Source organism: Hippoglossus stenolepis, chromosome 1, assembly GCF_022539355.2.
Source record: "Hippoglossus stenolepis isolate QCI-W04-F060 chromosome 1, HSTE1.2, whole genome shotgun sequence".
Classification (NCBI taxonomy): domain Eukaryota; kingdom Metazoa; phylum Chordata; class Actinopteri; order Pleuronectiformes; family Pleuronectidae; genus Hippoglossus; species Hippoglossus stenolepis.
Window position 1 is genome coordinate 8,066,939 of NC_061483.1, and position 22,320 is coordinate 8,089,258.

At 43.8% G+C, this 22,320-nt stretch overlaps 2 protein-coding genes across 8 annotated transcripts in view; one reads left to right on the forward strand and one right to left on the reverse strand.

Annotated features, from left to right (window-relative positions):
* Positions 1-16,593, forward strand: part of dmxl2 (Dmx-like 2) — a 35,729-nt gene extending 19,136 nt beyond the window's left edge. For 2 of the 7 annotated variants that reach the window (XM_035178684.2, XM_035178767.2), the window contains exons 30-55: positions 484-748; positions 909-1,105; positions 1,249-1,668; positions 1,828-2,010; positions 2,105-2,401; positions 2,500-2,691; positions 2,808-2,884; positions 3,166-3,296; positions 3,825-4,070; positions 4,391-4,576; positions 6,903-7,093; positions 7,229-7,362; positions 7,464-7,549; positions 8,166-8,367; positions 8,564-8,681; positions 9,685-9,750; positions 10,536-10,622; positions 10,905-11,026; positions 11,140-11,278; positions 12,268-12,328; positions 12,498-12,625; positions 12,952-13,029; positions 13,150-13,241; positions 13,336-13,388; positions 13,486-13,703; positions 14,601-16,593. In XM_035178684.2, coding sequence (XP_035034575.2) covers positions 484-748; positions 909-1,105; positions 1,249-1,668; positions 1,828-2,010; positions 2,105-2,401; positions 2,500-2,691; positions 2,808-2,884; positions 3,166-3,296; positions 3,825-4,070; positions 4,391-4,576; positions 6,903-7,093; positions 7,229-7,362; positions 7,464-7,549; positions 8,166-8,367; positions 8,564-8,681; positions 9,685-9,750; positions 10,536-10,622; positions 10,905-11,026; positions 11,140-11,278; positions 12,268-12,328; positions 12,498-12,625; positions 12,952-13,029; positions 13,150-13,241; positions 13,336-13,388; positions 13,486-13,703; positions 14,601-14,810 — 4,179 coding nt within the window. In that variant the 3' untranslated portion in view covers positions 14,811-16,593. Of the gene's footprint in view, positions 1-483; positions 749-908; positions 1,106-1,248; positions 1,669-1,827; positions 2,011-2,104; positions 2,402-2,499; positions 2,692-2,807; positions 2,885-3,165; positions 3,297-3,824; positions 4,071-4,390; positions 4,577-4,882; positions 4,967-6,902; positions 7,094-7,228; positions 7,363-7,463; positions 7,550-8,165; positions 8,368-8,563; positions 8,682-9,684; positions 9,751-10,535; positions 10,623-10,904; positions 11,027-11,139; positions 11,279-12,267; positions 12,329-12,497; positions 12,626-12,951; positions 13,030-13,149; positions 13,242-13,335; positions 13,389-13,485; positions 13,704-14,600 lie in introns of all 7 variants that reach the window. The other 5 variants (XM_035178851.2, XM_035179231.2, XM_035179013.2 and 2 more) reach the window with 3 other exon arrangements.
* gldn (gliomedin) lies at positions 16,259-21,390 on the reverse strand. The gene is made up of 10 exons (XM_035179364.2): positions 20,511-21,390; positions 19,731-19,782; positions 19,618-19,635; positions 19,394-19,492; positions 18,793-18,894; positions 18,576-18,701; positions 18,157-18,240; positions 17,934-18,059; positions 17,639-17,789; positions 16,259-17,539 (listed from the first exon to the last, which is right to left on the reverse strand). Exons 1-10 carry the CDS (start codon positions 21,087-21,089, stop codon positions 17,074-17,076), a joined length of 1,803 nt encoding a protein of 600 aa, XP_035035255.1. The 5' UTR covers positions 21,090-21,390; the 3' UTR covers positions 16,259-17,073.
* Between the last annotated feature and the right edge of the window lie 930 nt (positions 21,391-22,320).

Genomic DNA, 22,320 nt, shown 5'->3' on the forward strand with positions numbered 1-22,320 from the left:
ACACTTGTACATTTAATAACATACAAGACACACAAACATAAATGATTACTCTGTGCTCCGACACTCCATTTTCATTTCACTTAGAGCGTAAACAACATGAAATAGAATATAGGTGGGTGGAAGGGTTCGTCTGAATGAGAGTGAGATGACTACACCAATAACAGTGCAGATATCTGTTGTTTAGGGAGCTGTATATTCTGCAGCCTTTACATCACATGAGAGAAGTCTGAATCACACTGATAAGATGCATAAAAAGCCTGCACAGTTTTCCTTGGCCTATGGTTTCTATACCACACATTCAAAATATGTAGATAACCATCAAAAATAGAAGTATGAATCTTGTTTGCTTCAATTCCATGTATTGTGTTTGTAGAAGTAAAAATTACTATGTTAAAAAATGTTAGATACTTAAACATGAACCTAATTACATTTCTTTTACAATCTGCAGTTTTTATCCAGTCTCACGTCTCTTCTGTTGTGTAGGTGCTGATGGAGAAGATGGACGATCTCCAGTTAGCCATGATAGTAGCCAGGTTGTACGAGGCCGACTTTGAGAACTCACCCACTTGCCAGGGCCTCCTGTATGAGAAAGTCCTGGGCTGTAACAAAGATGGAAGTGGTTACCACTGCTCCAGACTGCACCCGGACCCATTCCTCCGCAGCATAGCCTACTGGATTATGAAGGATTACACTCGAGCCCTGGACACACTGCTGGAGCGAATCCCCAAAGAGGATGATGAGAATCCTGGTCAGTTGCTTGTAGTCATTTCAGTTGGTATTACATGATCAGAGGATTGGGACCAGATCCACTGAAACCTGTTTGCTGTGTTCATTATTTTCATTATTTTTGTGCAATTCTGAAAGACTTTCCCTTCTTGGTCTCCCTCTTCTTCACTTCCCTGTGTTAGATGAGACGGTGAAATCTTGCAACCCTGTGGTGTTTAGTTTCTATAACTACCTGAGGACACACCCACTGATCATCCGTCGCCACCTTGCCGAGGCCACAGCGACAACTGCGGGCGTCACCACTGAGAAGAGCAGCGCGGATGAGATCAACCTTATAGAGCGCAAACTGTTCTTCACTACAGCCAATGCACACTTCAAGGTGGGCTCATCAGTAATATTACCACTTGTTCCAATCCAATTCTTCTGATAAAGTCGAGACCATTTTATCTGCCTCTCTGCACTTGTTTCTGCCTGATAGTAGCAAGTGTTGAGAGGCTTTAATCATATCTAAATCTTCTGTAGGTGGGCTGCCCAGTTCTGGCTCTGGAAGTGCTATCCAAGATTCCCAAAGTTACCAAGAGATCTGGCTCCTCGCCGCTCAGCAAAGCTTCATCCAAGGGCAACGTAAACTCAACCCAACCCCTGGAAAATGGCACCCAGGGCGGTCTGGACTGGAGCTCACCAGGATTCCCTGCCCATGCCTGGGGAGGAAATGATAGTGGGGGAGGGTCAGACTGGAGCCAGCCTGTAGTCAAGGTGGAGGACGACGAGCTGAAGCTGGACTGGGAAGATGACAAGAGAGATGATGAAGATGAAGACGATGATGATGATGATGATGATGATGATGGTGGCGGTCTGACAATGAAGAAACCAGAGTCTGAGTCCAAAGCCGACAGGGGCTCAGAGAGTGGAAGGCCCAAACTACAGAGAGCAGACTCACAGGTAGGAACATTGAAAATATCTATATTTTAAATCTGCCCTGAAATTAAAGAATCTATTGCAAAGTCCATTCTACCCAAAGTACGTGTCTCTGAGACCCCTTATTGACTTGAGTTAAAACCCTTTAAAAGCTTAACTGTAACTCCCTCTCTCATATTTCAGGGTGAGTCGGAGGTGGATGTCATTGCAGAGCAGCTGAAGTTCCGTGCCTGTCTGAAAATCCTCATGACAGAGCTGCGTACACTGGCCACAGGTTTCGAGGTGGACGGAGGGAAGCTACGCTTTCAACTCTACAATTGGCTGGAGAAGGAAATAGCAGGCATGCATATGATCTGCAACTACAAGGTACACTTTGAGAATATTGCGTGTAATCTGTAGTTATTAAAAGTGTGTAACTCGTCCTAATTGACCATCTTCCACAAATATCCTTAACACAAAGGTGGAGGGAAAGGAGGAAGATACAGAGGTGGAGCGGTGGGGAGAGCGCACGGCATCAGTGGACATATCAGATGAGGCCCTGGAGCAGACGGAGGCCGGGGCCTACGAGCGTCACCAGATGGAGCGACGTCGTCTTCAGGCCAAGCAGCAGCACTCTGAGAGGCGAAAGGCGTGGCTGAGGAAGAACCAGGCCCTGCTGAGGGTGTTTCTGTCCTACTGCAGCCTCCATGGAGCCAAGGGAGGAGGAGTCACTTCTGTTCGCATGGAGCTTCTGTTCCTTCTGCAGGAGAGCCAGCAGGTACACATGTACTCTGATATGTACACACACATCACGTTCATGCAAAACTATTTCTAGTCTGCAAAATCAAATCTCCCCTCCCCTGTCTCACTCTGTAGGAGACCACAGTGAAACAGCTGCAGTCTCCTCTGCCTCTGCCGACTACACTGCCTCTGCTATCAGCTTGCATCGCCCCCACCAAGACGGTCATAGCGAATCCCGTTCTCCACCTCAGCAACCACATTCACGACATTCTCCACACCGTCAGCCTGTTGGAGGGCCCGCCACATCCTGACATAATGGATGATCGGGTCAGAACTCTAATTTAAATCTGCCTCATTTATATTTAGGTACATAAGATTTCTGCAGTCATCTGAAGTCATTCCTTCAGATGTTGAATAATGAAATGTCCGTTTCTCACCCTCAGGTCAGCGCTCTACACACACTAGCAGCTTCTCTGTCTGCTTGCATCTATCAAGCATTGTGTGACAGCCACAGCTACAGGTAACCGTGTCTCAGCAGCAAGATTTGATTCACCTACCTTAAAACTAAAATGTTTTACTGCACTATAGATGCTTTTTTGGTGTGTGTTGGTTTCACTATTCAGGCCTCAAGGTACAGTTTCTTTCTCCAAGACGGCATTGTTGTTAATTAAAGTATTTGTTTGCTGAGCTTATTTCATTCTAGTAAAGAACTATCTAACTAATCAAATTTCCCAAAATGTTGAATTTGTTTTGTGTTTTTGAGACTCTTGGCTGTCTGTTGTTGTCTTGTTGTCTTTGCAGCACCCAGACAGAGGCCAACCAGTTTACAGGGATGGTTTACCAGGGCCTGTTGCTCAGTGAGAGGAAAAGACTTCGCACTGAAAGCATTGAGGAACATGTAACTCCCAACTCCGCTCCTGCACAATGGCCAGGTAACAAGGCCTCTGCTTTACCAACCACGGGAAGTCTTCTTGTCAAATTGAGTTAGATTCTACAGTTAAGGCAGAAAATGGAACAAATGAAAAACAACTCTGCTCTGAAGTGCTGCTTGTTTTCGGTGCAATTCTCTCAAGAAATAGTTTTAAAGAGGTTGAAACTAAGTTCAACACAAGTTCATATTCCAGAGTCCTCACAGGATGCAAAGATGTACGGGGGAGCATCAAAGACGTGATTGAGAGGATAAAAGGCAGAGTCTGAGGAAGAGTAGAGCAAAGCAGGCAGTCTGTGTTTATACAGAGAGGCAGATGGTGTTCTATAATAGGAGCTTCATGGCCTCTGGGAAGGAAACGGAAAGGCAGAGACTGAACACGCCATCCTGCAAATGTTGTATAAATGAATTTTGTATTGTGCAGAGATAGTGTTTTTTTGTTTTTCTGTGCTTCTTGTATTCTGCAAATTACTGATCAACCTCTTGTACAAATTCCATTTTGTGTGTCTGTGTGCGTGTCCTCTCTCTGCAGGTGTGTCGTCCCTGATTTCTCTGTTGACGTCTGCCAGGGAGGAGGGCCAGCCAAGGCTCAACGTGCTGCTGTGTGAAGCAGTCGTGGCTGTTTATCTCGCGCTGCTCATTCATGGCCTGGGTACTCACAGCAGCAATGAACTCTTCCGCCTGGCTGCACATCCCCTCAACAACCGCATGTGGGCCGCTGTCTTTGGAGGAGGGGCCAAACTCGTTATTAAGCCAAAGAGGCCTGAGGCCCCACCAGGTAAAACGATGACTATATATTGTTCTTAATTATTGATACCTTTCTTACCATCATGTCATTGTCTTTAGTCTTCTCCACGATCTATATTATCTGTCCTTATGCCTTTATTCTGCTCTCCCTGTTGTTTTCTTCTACCCCATTTGTTGGCTTTCTACCGCCTGACTTATCTCTGATCACACACATCTGAGGCAATGCTTCCATCCCTCTGGGTCTCTCTACATACTAACCCAGTTTCCACCCAGTCCTGTCCTGTTGATGCTCCTAAGATGCTGCTGCTGTGTAGTTTCCTGTGTTAGTTTGCCCTCTGCCCTATGTCTCAGTGCCAGCTGATTTTGAGGCAGCCAGGCCAGAGGAGTCTCAAGACGAGACAGGAAGACCTGAGCAGAGCAGCCTCACCCCAAACCCCACTCCCATCCCCACAGAAACCCAGCGCCCCAAACGACCCCCTCCTGCCCTTTCGAGGGTGGAGGGGTTGGGCACTGTGGCACCAGCAACTAAGGCCAGCTGTGAGTAACTGGGCTGGTGGATTGCAGTGCTGGTTTGCAGGATTGCCGTGCATGGTAATTGTACAGGTTTGCATTGTTGCAAATGCTTGACTTAGCCCTCTCTCCTTTGTGCAGCTGCTACTGAATGCCCATTACAAACAACAAAGCCCACTAGTGCTATGAAGACAGTCATCTGTGTTCAGTGTTATAAGGCAACAGCTGTGTGTGTGCGCGTGCGTGCGTTTGTGTGCGTGTACTGCATTGCATGTATATGTTGTAATGTCCCCTTTTGCGCATCTCATTGTCATTTCTGCTGTACCACTGAAGCAACTGCTGGGCCTAGCCAGGATTGTTCAGAGGCGAAGGCTGAGCAACCGTCTCAGACTAAGTGTGAATCTGAGACTAAAGCAGGTACACCTTGAGAAGTTGTTACACTAATGATCTACCACCGTAGAGCTGGAACTGCGTAACTAGTTCTGTTTTGTCCAGGTTGTAGGTTCCATTCAATATATATATATATAGGATGTGAATGGACATGAGTTACTGCAAATCAGTAGTTTGCAGTAGAGGTGATAACTAGAGATGTTCTGATACTGATACTAGCTGATACTTTGGGAGTTGGACATCAGCGAATCTATGTGCCGATACCAATCCTTTAAAGTTTATGAGTTTCACCCAGATAAAACTGCAATTTCCTTTTGGCAGGAATCATATTTTCTTCGCCGCTCCAAAACAGCAGTTTCGCTGTTACCGTCACTGTAAAGTATTGTTTTTTAGAGCAGCAATGAAGAAGTGATTTCCGGCAGTGCAGCATTAACCAGAGCGAGTAAAAATGTTAGCAATTTGGAAATATTTCACACTGCAAAGTTTAACATGCAAACCGGTAATGTGCATATTTAGGTTATTTTTCAGTTACGACTGTCAAACTAGATAATAAAAGATAGAATATAGAAAGCTTTGTCATTATACAGGATACAATGATGTTAATAGTTGAAGAAGTTCTATGTCTATGTTTTAATATATGCATTTGTTTTTCAAAGGTTTTAACCTAAGCCAGGCCATACAACGATGAGCAATCGTCACTTTATACAGGGATAGTAGCGTGCAGCTGTTAAAATGCGTTATATAAGTTGTTATTTTTCCAAATGCACTCATATCAGATCAGTATTTGGTATCAGCAGATACATTAAATCCAGGTATTGGACTGAGTCTAGTAAAGGGAAAATGGTATCGGGACATCTCTAGTAGTAACTATATTATAGACTGATAGTAGCTTGTGTGTCTCTTGGTTCTGCTGTTTGTCAGATTTGTAGATTTGAAGAAGGTTTCCTGAGTAGTTCTGCTGTTTATTGAACTTGACACTGTTCATCCATATTCATTAGGCCAAAGCTATCTGTGCTCATATTGTATATTGTGTGGGAGGGAGATATGAGCTGGCATTTAGGCTCTATATCACTGTAGAGACAGAGATAGTTCTCAGCCAAGCCAAGAGCCTTTTGAAGAACCGGATGAGAGGAGGAGGGTTGAGGTCTTAAATGCCAGCCTGTTGATAGGAGTCCCTTTGCCAGATGTTAAGACTCTGCCCTTTTGAGCGCTGCTGAAAACGTACATGCATGCAACAAAAAAGAAAGCCATACACAAATGATAACACACTGCCTCCCTGTCATGTTCGAATTGAAACAACCATTTTTAAACACAATAAACGTGTTACATTCACCAGTCTCATCATGTTTGCCTCCTTCAAGGGCTGTGGATACAAAAAAAATGCTTAGCACCCAACTGCTCAACAAATTCACCATTGTCTGATGTGTTCTCTGTTTGTATTTTGTGCAACGCACTACATCAAATAGTTACTGATTCAATAATGTAATGGTCTGTGTTGTATGTGTGTGTCTAACTGCACTGTCCACTCTGGTTTGTGTCTTGTTTTGTCTGGTGCGATGCCAGAGATAGTCACCCAGGATAATGGTGCAGGTTTGTGCACAGCCTAGTGAGTCTTGCCCTGTGCCTCCATCCAAAGTGTTTGCACATTCGTATATCTGCTTTTTTCCAAGTGTGTTGATTTTCTTTTCATGTGCTATGACTAATCAAAGTCAGAGAACTCAAAGTTAAACTGCAGACAGTCACCGCATTTTAGACGGGAAGATATTTTTATTTACACTTAATCTACAGTGTACTGTGCTCTGGGTGTGGATGCAGTTCACTTCCTTCTGATCTGTTTCTTGACCTTCCTAAAGTGACGCAGAGTCTCTGTTCATCCTCAGCATTTGTGTGCTGCAAACTGACCTTATCAGAGTTAACTGTGTTTGAAAGGGGCTCCTCTTCATTCTTCTTCTCCTCCATCCAGCGGCTCTCCCTCAGCCCCAAGCAGAGGACTCGGACCGATACAGGCGCAGGTTCAACATGAGGATGCTCGTTCCTGGTCGCCCCGTAAAGGAGACGCCGGTCAACCCACCCCCTGTGCCCATAGAGAGACCCGCCTACAGGGAGAAGTTCATCCCCCCCGAGCTGAGCATGTGGGACTACTTTGTGGCCAAAGTAAAGAACTGAATGCAACCTACACAATGTGGAATCGACTGATGATATCTGTTCATGGTCTTCAGGCTTTCTCTTTCACTCTGCCTGCCTTTTTAATTAGATTTTTCTCCTCCATCATTATTTTCTCCCTCTCAGCCTTTCCTGCCGCTGTCAGACAGCAACGCTCTGTGCGACTCAGATGAAAGCGGCGCAGAGGATGACGAAGACGATGATGACGCCTTCCTTTCTGACACACAGATAACGGAGCACTCCGACCCCAACTCCTACAGGTACAACCTTTGTTATTTTCACGAATATCCAGCTTTGGAACCTGTGCTTCAGAGTTTAACTTGCTTGCATTTCTGTCTGCCTGTCTGTGTGCGGTGCATAGCTGGTCTCTGATCCGCCTGGTCATGGTGAAGCTGGCTCATCACAATGTCAAGAACTTCCTCCCTCTCACCGGCCTCGACTTCACAGGTACCACTCACCTCAGCGTTGATACTAAGCAGCTCCTTGAATTCAATAGAAAATAGCAGTTATTCTTTGTAGTATATTTTGAGGATAATTTGTATTAACAATTGAGCCTGATCAATTTATTGGTTTGCTATTAAAAATCAGCCAATATGTGCCATTGACAGACGGTAATACATCGGTATTACAACCATTATTTTAAAGAATAACCATTGTGGGGGGAAACATCCTTTATGTTTCCATTTATGTTAAATAATTTGTTAGTTTTCTTGATTTAAGTTCTATATATTTGGTAGTATTATTGTTTTCTTTTTATTTATAGTTATACATATATATATATATATATATATATATATATAAGGTTTGTGGTGAAATTGTAAAATATCAAGCCTCAGTTACATTTCTTTGTCGTAACAGCATCTGAGGAATCATTGTCATTTTTAAGAAAAAAATATCAGACAATATATCTGTATCTTTTTTACTCTGTGTTATTGTATCGGCATCAGCCCCCAAAATAATCTATAGCCTTTGAGCTGTAATAAATATACATAAATTAACTATTAATTGGTGTTGCTGTTGACTGTATACAGTATATCTATATGAATATGTTTTTATGTCACAGAACTGCCAGTCACTTCCCCTCTAAGCAACGCTGTGCTGAAGACTTTAGAGCACTGGGAGCAGCTTCTGCTGGAGCGAATGAACAAGTTTGACGGCCCGCCTCCCAACTACATCAACACTTACCCTACTGACCTCAGCGCAGGAGGTGGCCCTGCCATTCTCCGACACAAGGCCATGCTGGAGCCAGACAACACACCCTTCAAGTGAGACATGCTCGTAGAATCGTATTTAGAGAACCATATACGGTATTCTAAAATACACCCATCATGCACTAGGGCTGGACGACTAAAAACATTAATTACACAACATCTAAATTTCATTTGACGTTATTACTTAACTCTTACTCTAGTATTTCTCATCATGTGATCAACATATTTCTGTCTATATCTTTTCTGTCAGGACAAAGAACCACCAGTCCTTTCCAGCGCGACGTCTTTGGCACTTCCTGGTCAAACAGGAAGTTCTTCAGGAGACTTTGATCCGTTACATCTTTACTAAAAAAAGGAAGCAGTGTGAGGTCAGTGGCCCACATTCATAAAAAAATCTCTGCTTGTTTTCTTCCCCCCCACGTCAGTGTTCATTAGCTTAGATGAGTAAACCATTGTGTTATTTAACAGTCATATTTACACCTGAGTCATTATTCATACATTTGTTTATTTTTGTTCACTTCCACTAACACAGTTACTGTATTGGTCCAAGTAAAAGACTATATTCTGTTGAAATTACATTTTACAAAGCAAGTCTGTCTCACATGAAAAAAGAAGCTTAGAGTTGGCAAACATGATGCCCACAATGATTGTGATTAATGAGAAACATAAAGTCATCCAATGAAGAAATATAGTGTCAGAATGTCGTGTTAGAAGATCAGGCAACGATAATCTTTCCACTTCTAAAGACATTTGTGTGCGTCTGTGTATAAATTTAATCATTTGTATGTAATGTGTGTTTAAAAAGGAGACAATTACATTTGAATAATATCTTTGGGCCTATACAGTATAAGATTTCAGTTTAATTTCACTTCATGTTGCACAGCATGTCTATAGTAGGTGACCCAGAGGAATGGAGAGCAGAAACACGCACAGAAGTGTTCACTGAACAATTATCTGTGTTGTTGATATTTTTATTATTGTCATAATCATTGCTTTGACTCCTGAGACATATTCAATCAAGAACAGGACTCCTCTCTGCCATCTCTGATGTCTGGAGCTATTCATTACTATGTAATCGCTTTAATGACAGACTGATGCTGTATCTGTCTGTCAAATATTAGACAAAACCTTGTCAGACTACTTTAGATTTAACTGTAGCTGTCGTCTCTCCATTCATCCAGCTCCATGCTGATGAGATCAATCCAGATCATTTGTTTACATTTTATCACCAAGTTTACATCAGAGATCTTGTCAATGTTTTTCATTTTTTGTTTCCCTCCATGTTTTATTTTTCTGTGTTTGTGCATGTGTTGTGTGTCGTGCTGTGTTGGTGTGTTGTGTGTCTATATTGCCTCTGTGTGTGTTGTGTAGTCTGTAGAGAACCATATGGACCATATAAGCCCAAACTGCATAGCAGGAGCTAGCCGTCCCTATAAGGTAGTATCATTCACTGTACCAGCCCTGGCCCTGTCTGTCTGTCTGGAAGAGTCACTGTAAAGACAAGCTTGAAGGAGCAAGAGCATCAAACTTAAAGAAATAATAAGTGTGCACCAGCCCGACGCGGCTCTGGCTTGCAGGTTATAATTAGAGGCAGCACCGCACTGGGTGAAGCTCTTGATGTCTCCTCTCCAGCTTGGACTGAAAGTGATTGTGCTGGCAATTTATCTGGCATAAAGTCTTTTCAAGGCGCTGACGCTTAGATCTAACGTCTGATCTTTCCCTGTCACTGGGACTCTTTTAGCATCCACTCACACAACCTCACATTCGATTCCCTCCAAAATAACACGTCTCCCAGTGTTTCTCACTCCTTTCTCCTTTCTAGCTGGACTGTTTCTGGTGGACTGAAAAATACAAAATGAGAGTTGACACACACAATAAACCTACTAACCTGCATGCACACTGTCGGGGCTGTGTGAGTCTTGTTAATCACTGTAGGAAACAAAAATCAATTGTCCAGATTTGATTATACATCTCTATATGTTACCGTCGCCTATGATTGCTCCTCTCCCCTTTCAATGTGCCTGTACTTTACGCTACTTTCATTTCAAGGGGGAGACTTGATGGCCAAAAGCAAGTGATATATCTTTCTGCCCTGCTCCTAATAGAAGGACATGATTTAACATGAGCAGTGTTAATGAAGAATGGGCTTCTGGGCAGATAAGAGCACTGTCGCTTTCGTTTTTCTTAAACCTCGACGTCTCGTTTTTTCTTTGCTTTTCCAGGTGGAGGCAGATCTGGGGTACCCAGGAGGCAAAGCTAAAATCATTCACAAGGAGTCTGATATTATCATGGCCTTTGCCATCAATAAGGTAAGTTGTGTTGGACTTGAAAATACTGAGAAACTCTATTCTTACATCCTTTCTAAAAATTAATTTCCTGGGACATTTCCTGGAAACACCTCTGTAAATTGGTACAAAGTAAAGGTTAAAGAGAAAGTACCAAATTACATAAACCTTTCCAGGAACTTCCATCTGAATATACAAATGCATATCAGTTCTTTTTTAGGAACTCAAATGATAAATGATGACATTAAAGTCCACCTCTAATCTCTCTAATCTTTTCCCACCCTCCTCATCCCTCTCCTCTCCCAGGCTAACTCCAATGAGATTGTGTTGGCCTCCACTCATGATGTCCAGGAGGTGGACGTGTCCACTCTAGTGGCTGTTCAGCCTTTCACCTGGATAGGAGAGGACTTTGATAAGGAGTCCCGCAGGTCAGACTCAGGACATTTATGCTTTCAACAAATAATCATAAGAAAAGAAACTCTCTTAACATCTGTATAAATGACCTCTACGTGACAGGTTATGATTGTGTTTTCTTCTGCAGCTCTGACGACGGTGACCATCGTTCCTCTCACACCAACATTTCCCAGGCCAGCTCGATCCCTTTTGCACCCCCACAGATGCAGGTCTCTGCATCTATGCCGTGGCTCGGCAGTGGACAGACCAGCATGGGAGCCAGTGTGGTACGAGCTCACTCACTGCAAACTGATAGATACAGTAGATATGCACAAACTCCCAGATATTGAACCTGGATGTAATGGGGATGCAGTTGTTAGTAATTGCCACCAGGGGGAAACTCAGCTCTGTATGCAGCAGAATACCTGTGGTATGACTTCAGCGTTTAACTTCTTTACATTGTGGTCTGCAATAGGTGCATTAGTTTTAAATCAACACCCATTCGTTCTGAATGTAAACTCTAAAGGGAGCCTCTGATTCAGGTTTAGAATGACACTAGACCACGTGGATTTCTTTCTGCACTCTGGGGAACATTTTCCAAAGAAGTGTTTATTTTTAATTCTTATCATTGTTGAGCCAAACTGGGCCACGACGACTAAACAGCTGTACTGCTGAGTCTATGGTGGCTGATACAGAGAGGAGGCGTGTTTTCCCTGGCAGAGATGGATGCACATAAACACAGATAGCAGCAGCTCTCACAGGCGGCTACCCAAGGTACAGATTTGCGTCACACGTACATACAGCCAGGGTTCTTCATGTCCCAGCCGTGTTGATAAATGCTGAGCGTGATACACGAAGCAAGACACCACGATGGGAGTCATACAGTTCAGTATGGAAGGAGGATTCTTATACATGCAGTGAAAGATCTCAGCCGTTTGATGCCTAGATTGATAGTCGGGGGAATCATCACTCTACTTATAGTGTCGTTGCAGTCTTGTGTAACTTTGCCGGCAGCTTTTGAGATCATTGGATAGGTTTGCAGACACACACTGGAAAAGGCTCAATTTTAATCTGCTGGTTCACGTTGAAATATGCAGAACTATAAACACCGTAACTAAGTGAAACGTCATACTGAAGTGTGATCTTAAGTTTCAGTCGAAATCTGTTAAAGTTTGATGAATGTTTACAGGTTAAGGTTTCACCCAACAACTGCAGCACTTCTGGATTTCATACTAAATTGTGTTTTATGTAAATGTTTTTATTGTGTTTTTTTCAGATTATGAAGAGGAATTTAAACAATGTAAAGAGGATGACGTCTCACCCCATATATCAGTATTGTAAGTGCCTTCATTGAAGCCTGTGAATCACCAGTATACAACTGAGTTTTTATCTGAAGTTTCTTTATACATTTCTACTTATCTTCCTCTCATCTATGTTGTTCTTTTGTCTCCCTCTCTCTTTCATTCCCTGTATTCGTGTGTGTGTGTGTGTGTGTTTGTGTGTCAGACATGACGGGTGCTCAGGATGGCAGTGTCAGAATGTTTGAATGGAACCGACCTCAGCAGCTTATCTGCTTCAGACAAGCAGGCAACGCCAGAGTCACCCGGCTCTATTTCAACTCCCAGGGCAATAAGGTAGATGCCCACTCACACACAACACACACACTTTTGTCTTTCTGTGGACATTTATTGACATGTTGTTTTCCCTATCCCTTTAAATGACAGTAATCCTTACAACCAAATGCCTAACCCAAACATAATTGTACGCCTAACTGTAAACCCAAGTCCTAACCCTCAAATAGCCAGGACCAGCCAAAATGTCCTTTCCCAAATTGTCCTGACTCCATAAGGTCTAATTATCAGACTGGTCCTCACAAGGATAGAACTACAAGCACACACACACTGTAATGTCTATGTCTATTTGGTGTGATAGCTCTGATTGCTCTGTGTTATTCCTGCAGTGTGGAGTCGCGGATGGAGAGGGCTTCCTCAGCCTCTGGCAGGTCAACCAGACATCGTCCAACCCCAAACCCTACCTGGTGAGCTCACCTCCCACCTCCGTCACCTCTGTACTCACCAGCACACACACACACACACTTTCTCTTCTTCATTCTGGAAAGTGAATATGCCCTCTCTTTTCCCTCATCCTGTTCCCATAGAGTTGGCAGTGCCACACTAAGACCTGCGGTGATTTCGCCTTCATCACGTCCTCCAGCCTCATCGCCACAGCCGGCCAGTCCAACGATAACAGGTCTGTACTGAAGTAAACCACTGTTAGACCAACACTACTCCTCTTTCTGTTAGTGTAGACTGACCAAAACTATCCTTGGTTAATTTGTCCACAGAAATGTTTGCCTGTGGGATACTCTGATTTCACCAAGCAATACCATGGTCCACGGTAAGACATCCCAAGTACTTCAGTCCTGCTTTAATGATTTTCCCTTTGCAGTTGTTTGGTGATTCACTTTCACATTTCTCCCCACCCACCTCTTCAGCGTTCCCCTGCCATGAGAACGGGGCCACTGTGCTGCAGTACGCTCCTAAACAGCAGCTGCTGATCACCGGAGGCAGAAAGGGCTTTGTGTGCGTGTTCGACATCCGCCAGAGGCAGCTGCTCCACACTTTCCAGGCCCATGACTCAGCCATCAAGGCCCTCGCCCTGGATGCCTTCGAGGACTTCTTCGTCACGGGCTCCGCAGAGGGCAACATGAAGGTGACTCAGGCTCTGTCACTGACCTGACAACCATACATTCACTTTCACTTAGATTGTGTTCTGAGGATCAATGTCTTATTGGAGACAATGAACTACTTGATAAGATCAGGAAAACACCTCTTGTATCCACATATTTCTTTATCAGCTTCAATGACATGTAGAGATTTGGGCCATGATGCTGGAAAAATTCTGCTCATTCGAATGGACTTAAAATTAATGTCGGGCATATTTCTAAGACACAAAATGTGAGTTGCCAGGTGGAATGCAAGTTGATCTATTATAGTGAATCAAAATTGCAAATAATAATCATCAATAAGTCTGTTAATTATAGTTGATTGGTTGATAAAATATCAGTAGACTGTGAAAAAACCCACCAAGAAACTTTTTTTTGCTTGAAACTCTTTTATACAGATTAAACAAGCAACATTTAACATTTTATATTTGATTTACATGTGGCGCCAGTTAAATAAATAGAGCCCCTTAAGTCCCAAATGGTGATATTTATTAATCTTGTGTGTAAAATATATTAACGTGTTCATTATGATAAATATCTTGTGTGAACTAGTTTATTTACTAATATTCATAAGCTTCTTTAACAACCACTGTGATTGAGAGAATTCAGCAAATCAGGTTTTAATTTCTCCTTGGAATCTCATAGATTGAAATCCTTGCTGCATAATAAAATAAACTTACCCCTGTGGTTTTTCAGTGCACAAGCAAATTATGTTTTTACTTTGCAGATAATTATCTTGTGTGTATAAGATAAAAAAATAATTATTACACCACAGCAGTCAAAATGAATTAGGGACTTGACAACTTTAATGAGGCTCCACAAAGAAAATAAGCAAGAACATTTTTAACATCTGTTCTGTCTGTTCTTGTGCTTCCTGCCTCCAGGTGTGGAAAGTAGCCGGCCACGGGCTCATGCACTCTTTCAGCAGCGAGCACGCCAAGCAGTCCATCTTCCGCAACATCGGCGCCGGCGTGATGCAGGTGGAGACGCGGCCCGGCAATCGCATCTTCACGTGTGGAGCAGACGGCACCCTGAAGATGAGGGTCCTCCCCGACCGCTACAACATCCCTAGCAGCTTGGTCGACGTCCTGTAATGCCCTCTTCCACTTTCGAGGGTCCAAAGAGAAAAAGGGACAGAAAGACAAAACACAAAAAGCTTATGTAACACTCACTAGGCATTAGTAGTATAACGGATGGGGGACAACTTAGTCAAAAGACCACCACGCTTTTGGCATCTTTCCGAGTGTGCAGTGTTCACGGGTTTCCCGCCGATGTAAATCAAACCCAGAGTGACAAACGGAGCTGCAAATATTTTTTTCCCCAAAGGCTGAAAGCAAAGTTACAAGCAGAAGTTATCATACTTGATTTTAAAGCTAGATTTATTGTAATTTTATTGAAGAATCTCTACTCTTAGAGTGTGTCCATAGGGAAGCTATGCATGTCCTGTTCTCGTTACGCGGTGCAATCACAGGTCTATTGATAGTGCTCTGTAAAAGTGCTCAAGCAAAAATTTTAAAAGTGTGTAACTGTTGTCATTTTGTGCCCACAGCTGAAATCTCTTAGCATCTACTGTAACCAGCACTGTGGTTTGTTATTAAGTCAGTGGTTTCCAGTGTGAATCGAGTTGTTGGAATCTGCATTTTGTTTCAATGGTTTGAAACCCCCCACCCCACCACACTTCCTTTGCCCCAGCCTTTTTGCCCGGCTTCTCTCGGCCCTTATGGAAGAGTTGATGGTGCATCGCTCCTGTAGTGGCACCCCACCCCCCCTACTTCACTGGCTGCCCATCACTCCCTCTGGCCTCTCCCGGCGTGGGCTCGACCCGCCCAGGCCCGGCCCGGCTTGGTTCCTGGAGCGTGTGTTTCACTCCGCTGTGTCTGCCGTCGTCACGCCTGCCCGCTCACCCGCCCTCAAATGCCTGTTTGTGTGGCGAACGTCACTGCTAGAAACATTCCTGTTTGGAAGATGATGTGTTTTACTCCTGTGACTGTGATTTTCAATGTTTCCATCTGTCTGGTCCAAACCTGAAACACCCCCACAGAGCAGAAACACAAAGGTTCACTTCTAGTTTGCACAAGATGATTTTTTTTTTTATCATTTAATTTATTTATATGTTTGTGTTTGTTTGTTTGTTTGGCCATTCCTTTGTCAAACTATTTAACTTATTGCCTTTTATTTTAGGAATGTAAGGGGTTTTACCATATCGGACTGGGAGAAGTGCAACACAGTGTATGTACGTGTGCGTTACCTCGCTAGTTGTTTTTACTGTTTCGTCCATAAGAACTAGATATTTGCACTCGAAATTCCGGAGACACTAAAAGTTTATTTCCAATCAATAGGTTAATGAAGAAGAACCTGTTATATACAAATGAATGTCTGGCTTCATTTGGCCTAGTGGTAAAATGTTTGAAATAGTTTTAATATATAAATGATATAAATAAATATATATATATATATATATAAATGATCTTAAACGTATATATATATATATAAATATAATCACAACAGCTTGTACAAACATTAAAGCATTTCTTTATTTTTGTTCCCGTTCGTATCATACCAGCTGGATTAGTTGTAACTTTTGTTAAGTGTATGTATGGTATTTATTAAAGAGATTTGTGTTTCTCTCCCTCTCTCTGCCCACTATGTGTACTGTATGTATCGTTTGTGTTTTACCGATGGTCCTGCTGGTGTCCGATGCATGTGTATGTATGTATGTATGTGTGTGTGCGTGTGTGTACATGTAATGATGCAAAACAAGCCAGTATCATGGGTAGACACTTACTAGGGCACTTGAGCCTGAAGGTATGTGAGAGAACAGGTCATGGTCAGAGTTTTACCTTTGTAAAGTGAATAAATTCTTTTTATTTCATCAGGGTGATTTGACACTGTTTCCTTTTTAATTTTCTGCCGAGAGGAAGAAGTCCCCAGAGACCGTGCTGCTTCTGCACAGGGGCAGGTATAAAAAATACATAAAAGATCATTGTCATGCAAATACACTAAATAATGTAACAACTAACAACACGGACGAGCACAAGTTAATTATAAGTTAAACTTGTATAAACAGTTTGAAACAAAATTATAAAAAATAAAGTTTCACACTGTTAGTTACTCCAAAATCCCACATGTACATTACAAATAGGATATAAATACAGCAGTATTTATTTGTTGACAGTATGATAATGATTATAGATCAAACTGATTTCATTGAGTGAAACAGATTTTTAACAACGTGACAGGAGGACAGAGATGAGACTGATGTGGATGTTTCTCTTACAAAAAACCTAAATATGAGCGGTTTCTAAAGATGGGGTGAATACTTGTCGACAGGCTGACGACACGTTGTCCGTCAGTTTTTCAGTCATCAGAGATGAAGTGCACCACGTAGAGCCTGACGTAGCCCTGGTCCCACACGTACAGGTGTCTGTCCTTCGGGCTGTACGAGAGCATCGCCAGCACTCCGCCCGGAGACCTCAGGTCAAAGGTCATGTTGACCGGCTTCCCCTTGAGCAGGTCAAAAGCAAACGAGACCCTGGTGTCCTTGGTGTCGGTGACGTACAGGACCCCGCAGGCGATGAAGGCGTTGCCGGCCTTGGTGCGAGGGTAGGTGGTGTTTATGTAGGTGGTGACGGAGAAGGTCTTCTGGTCCAGCTGGCCCACCATGATGCTCTCGTCCGTGCTGGAGGCGAAGATCAGCCACAGGCCGTTCTCGTCCGCTGCCAGTTTGAAGTAGGTCTTGGAGTTGAGCAGCAGGTAGGCCAGGTTGTGGTACAAAGCGTTGTCTATGGTGAGAGTGTGAAGCCTCTTGGTGAGAAGGTCAAATCTGTGAACCAGAAGGCATGTTGGTAAACCGGGGATAGAGGGAAAGAATAGACACAATAGCAGAGCGTCTGACTCAGCACCACACTGTCTCTCAGTTTACCTGCCGATGCTGGAAGTACCAGCGATATGATAATAGAAGGATCCGTTGTGAACTGTGTGGCCGCAGCCCTGATAGAACTTCCTGACATCAACAAGGTCGCTGGTGTTGCTCTGGAAGGAGGCGATGCTCTCATACTCCTTCACCACGCGGCCTGGGCAAGAACAAGCAACAGGTTAAACACTCAGAGATCGTATACTCTTGTTTCCCTGTTTTGCTTCAGCAGCCTCGATCTGGGTTTGAAATACAATGACTCGTGTTTTTCTCTCTGCTACGATGCCGTTGGTCGTCGACCTACCTGAAAAGTGCTCTGCCACCCATATTCGCTCATCGTTCACCTGAGCGGTGTCTTTCATCCAGGTGCCAAAGGTGGTCTCCATCTTTGTCACGTTCCTGGGGTTGATCAGAGACTTAATCAGACACTCTGAGGGGAAACAAAACCACCGGCTCAGATGTTTATATCTCTACCACACAGTATTTATCCATGTTGTACATGTAGCCAGATTTCTCTGAAAACACACCGTTCCTCTTCTTGGGTTCCTCCTGTCGTTTCCCAGCCTCCTTCGCTGTCGAAGTTCCATCGTTTGGAATTGCGTGTAACAGCCCTGTTGGAAAGAATTTCACCTTGTGTTACTTAGTATTTACACATTAACTTTCGGTTTGGATCCAGGAAAATGTTTCACTTTTCTTTGACATTGTGATGCGTTTTTTCAACATTTTTGTCAATTTCTCAGATAATAATTCAGGGATCTTGATCAACAAAAAGTATAAAGGGGAGGCTGTGCAGAATTACTGAGTTTCATGTAAGTGATCATAGGAAAATTACATTTTCATTTCCATAACAAGTGGGCAATTCCATCTTCTGTTGAATATGACGAAAAGCTACAAAAAGACAAAGGTTTCATTATCATTTGTTCATTTGCCAAAAAAGGCCACTCACCCAGGGTCTGAGCTGCCTGAAGGTGGGCTCTGTGATGCCTTGTCCTGGATGGCCCTTGAGGTCCAGGAGGTCCATCAGGGCCCATGGGCCCAGGAGACCCTGGAGGACCAGGAGGACCAGGAGGACCTGAATAAAGGGCAGTGGACAACATCTAAACCATCTGACTACAAGCATAGATTCATTATGAGGATATCACAGTTGACAGAAGTCTACTCGCCCTCAATAATGACATCATTGGACGGTTGTCCCTGTTCTCCAGGCGGACCAGACTCTCCTCGCTCTCCTTTCTCACCAGGCTCTCCTGTCTCACCTGGTGGGCCTGTGGAGGACATGTTGTAAAACAGCTCAGAGAGAGAGAGACAGTGCATTCACAACCTCAGCTCACTTTTCCCCGTCGTTATCAACATGAATGAATCCATTGACTCTCTGGGGTGAATCATTGCCGTCGGCTGAGGAGGAGAACAGAGCGAGGTGGGAGAATACAGGGAGATCCGGTTCATTCAGCCGAGGCCCAAAACCACAAAGATGCATAATATTAGTGGAGAATGTGAGCGGACAGCAGCAGTTTGGACCTTTTCAGTCATTCAAAAAGTTTGCTCTATCAACAAAAGTATGATTTATGGATAGATCAGGAACCTGCGTGAATGTGTGTGTGTGATTTGAAGTTATTATTTTATATTTTAACCCAGGGCTCCTCTCAAGCCTTTTACTGTTACATTACACCAGTCGTTCTCCACTTTAAGTGGCCAACATTGCCTGAGGCATTTCAAAAAAAGGATGTCGAGTTAAAACAGAATAGAGCTTCACTTTTTGTTTACCTTTTTTCCCTCTTTTCCCATCAGCCCCGGGCTGTCCATTCACTCCTGGGATGCCATCAGTGGCGTTGTGGCCTGGCAAACCGTCGGCACCAGGCAAACCTACAGAAACACAGAAAAGATCCTCACCAGGGGCTGAATGGAAATACATATTCGGCAGAGATATGGGTCACTAAACCACAAAGGAGACAAACTGCCTTTATTACATTTGGATCCAGTTCACTCACCAGGGGGTCCTGGGGGTCCTGCAACAAGAAGTAATGAAGATGTCAGGAGAATGAAAAGGGATATTTTAGACATGAGTATAGTGTAAAGTTTAGAGTATATAAGTGAAACATACCGGCTATACAGACTCCTTTGGTGCTGTTGCAAATGTCGATCAACAATTTGATCTTAAGAGAAAGAGAAAACATTAAAACACAATTAAAACACTGTGACGCACCAAATGTTTAACAAACTATGAGATCCTGTAGCAAACATGAACTCTTTGACCCAGGTGACGTAGCAGTGCACCACAATAAAAAGTGTATTTTCATTGTTGACTTTTTAATCTGTAACAATGAATCATGTTTCATAAACTTCACCTACAAAGTAACTTGTAATTGTAAACGTCAAATAAATCCTGTGAAGTGAAACTTACAATATTTTGTCTCTGAAATGCAGTGGAACTGAAGTACACACATATAATACTTGCTCTTCACATTACAGGAGTACATTAACTTCATTACTTTCTAATTTAATATTGTAATTCTTAAAATTGTCTGATTCTTAATTACATTGATTTATAGCAGTTATTTAGGAATATGCACCATGTGATCACAGTGAAAACCGAAACAATTGAGGCCCTAAAACTAACTTGGGCCCCTCGACAACACAGAGCCTTGAGATTATGTGCCACCCTAATGTCCCTTACTTCAGTTTGTATTGTCCAGCAGTGCAAACCAAGAAAACACATTCACGTGGAACCTTCAGGCCCTCTGATGGTCCCAGGACCACTACCCATTTTAACCAGTAGGTGATTCTGCATCAGTCATCACTGTACACAGTAATACCTACAGTATAGAAATGTATCTGCCGCCTCTCCCTCATTAACAATGGACCAGCAGGTGCCTCATCTCACCGGGACCATGGAGTAAGTCATCATCATCATCATGTCGTCCTGCACATGGGCCTTGTGGTAACTCTGGCTGTGTCGGTGCTTGTGCTTCAGCTCATTCTTCATCTTCTTCTCTGCCTCCTCTCCCACCTCCTGGCTGACCTCCTGGCTGACCTCCTGCGGATAGAGCGCCTGTTCCTCCTCCTGCTGAACCTCCTGCTGATGCTCCTTCTCCAGCTCCTTCTCCTTCTCCTTCTCCAGCTCCTTCTCCAGCTCCTCGCTCCTCTTGTTCCTGGAGTACTGGTACTGTGGATGTTGCCCCGTGTTCGCCCGCAGCCCCGCCGCTCCCCTGGGCACCTCCTGGAGGAACTCCACCACCGAGCTCTGCTCCACCTCCACCAGCCTCGCCTCCGTCTGCTCCAGCCTGGTATCCTGCTGATTCTGCCGCACCAGCAGCACCAGCAGGCCCACAGAGTTCAGCAACGCCACAATGCACGTCCCATACAGCACCAGCCGCTGAGGCAGGGTCATGCTCGGTGTCGGGATCCACATGGTCACCTCTTCACCTCCTCTTTTCTGGGGGTCACCTGCCAGCCTCAGCATTCACAGGGGAACACAAGTCCAGTACAGCAGTGAATGTAAAAGCACAGATCTCAAACTACAGAGATGAAGCTTTATCACCTCGTGCCAACAAAACTCAAACCAAACTAATTAAAGACACACTAATCCGACAGGAAGGAGATTTTCAGATGAAAGTCAAGGTCCCGTCCAAATTATTAGAAATCTCCAAATCGAGTCCAGTCAGCTGCGTTGTCTGAGCTCCACCCGGGCGGTCGATCTGAAGGCAGACTGGTACATACACTGCTTGTTGTGTTGTTCACCAAGTGGACGAGGGGTTTTGTGTACGTGTGTGTGTGTGCGTGCATTCAGACCAGTAATGTAGGAGTGGGCATTACACAATCTTCTGAGCTTGTCTGGGAAGAAACCCCGGCCTGTTCAGTCACCTGATTTATATTCATCACAACCCATTCTACTGCACCGCCGTGGGCAGACTGACATCACACACACACACACACACACACACACACACACACACACACACACACACTTACAGACAAAACACTCAAAAACACAACATGTGAACGCATGCATTGCTCCTGACAAACTGACTGGCAGAAGATGTTTATTTCTATTCTAGGAGTATAGTACTTATATTTTGTATGAATATTCTTACTACAAACCCAAATTTCGAGTGAAAAGAAAACCCATGCCATCAAAATCCATCAACGTCACTTCTTAGTTCCACATCTTCATGCCCTCTCTTCTCCACCTCCTCCCTCCATGTCGCCCCCTGATGCGGTGCTTTCTCCCTGTGTCACATCTTCACAGCTTCCATTCACCAACTGTAACAACGACCCATTTCCATTGCTTTGAATCTGTCCAATCTGAGGCCAATCTGTGGTTAAACTGTCATTTCCCCAGAAAAATGTCAGCTTAACATAAAACATTATGGCAGCAGTTGAAGCAGTCTTCACTGCGAAAGGCTGTAATTTACTTTTTGGACTTGTGTAGCTGGTGTGTTTTCTGTAACTGCCCAAGTCAGTAAATTGGCCTGTCTGCTGACATGGTGCGGTGCTGGAGTCATGTAGCTGACCCACATGCCCTTGCAGCAATGCCCCATATAACACACACACACACACACACACACACACACACACACACACACACACACACACACACACACACACACACACACACACACACACACACTAAGAGGTTTGTGCTGCCATCCTTTTAAAACTTTGCATTGACTCCATTCATGGTGGACAGCCGA

Coding starts and splice junctions, on each gene's coding strand:
- gldn (XM_035179364.2), bottom strand. CDS start 21,089: ATGCTGAGGCTGGCAGGTGACCCCCAGAAAAGAGGAGGTGAAGAGGTG. Junction 18,241..18,575: donor TCAGGCAGCTCAGACCCTGG/GTGAGTGGCCTT, acceptor TCTTTCCAACAG/GGCTGTTACACGCAATTCCA. Junction 17,790..17,933: donor GGTGGCAGAGCACTTTTCAG/GTAGGTCGACGA, acceptor GTTCTTGCCCAG/GCCGCGTGGTGAAGGAGTAT.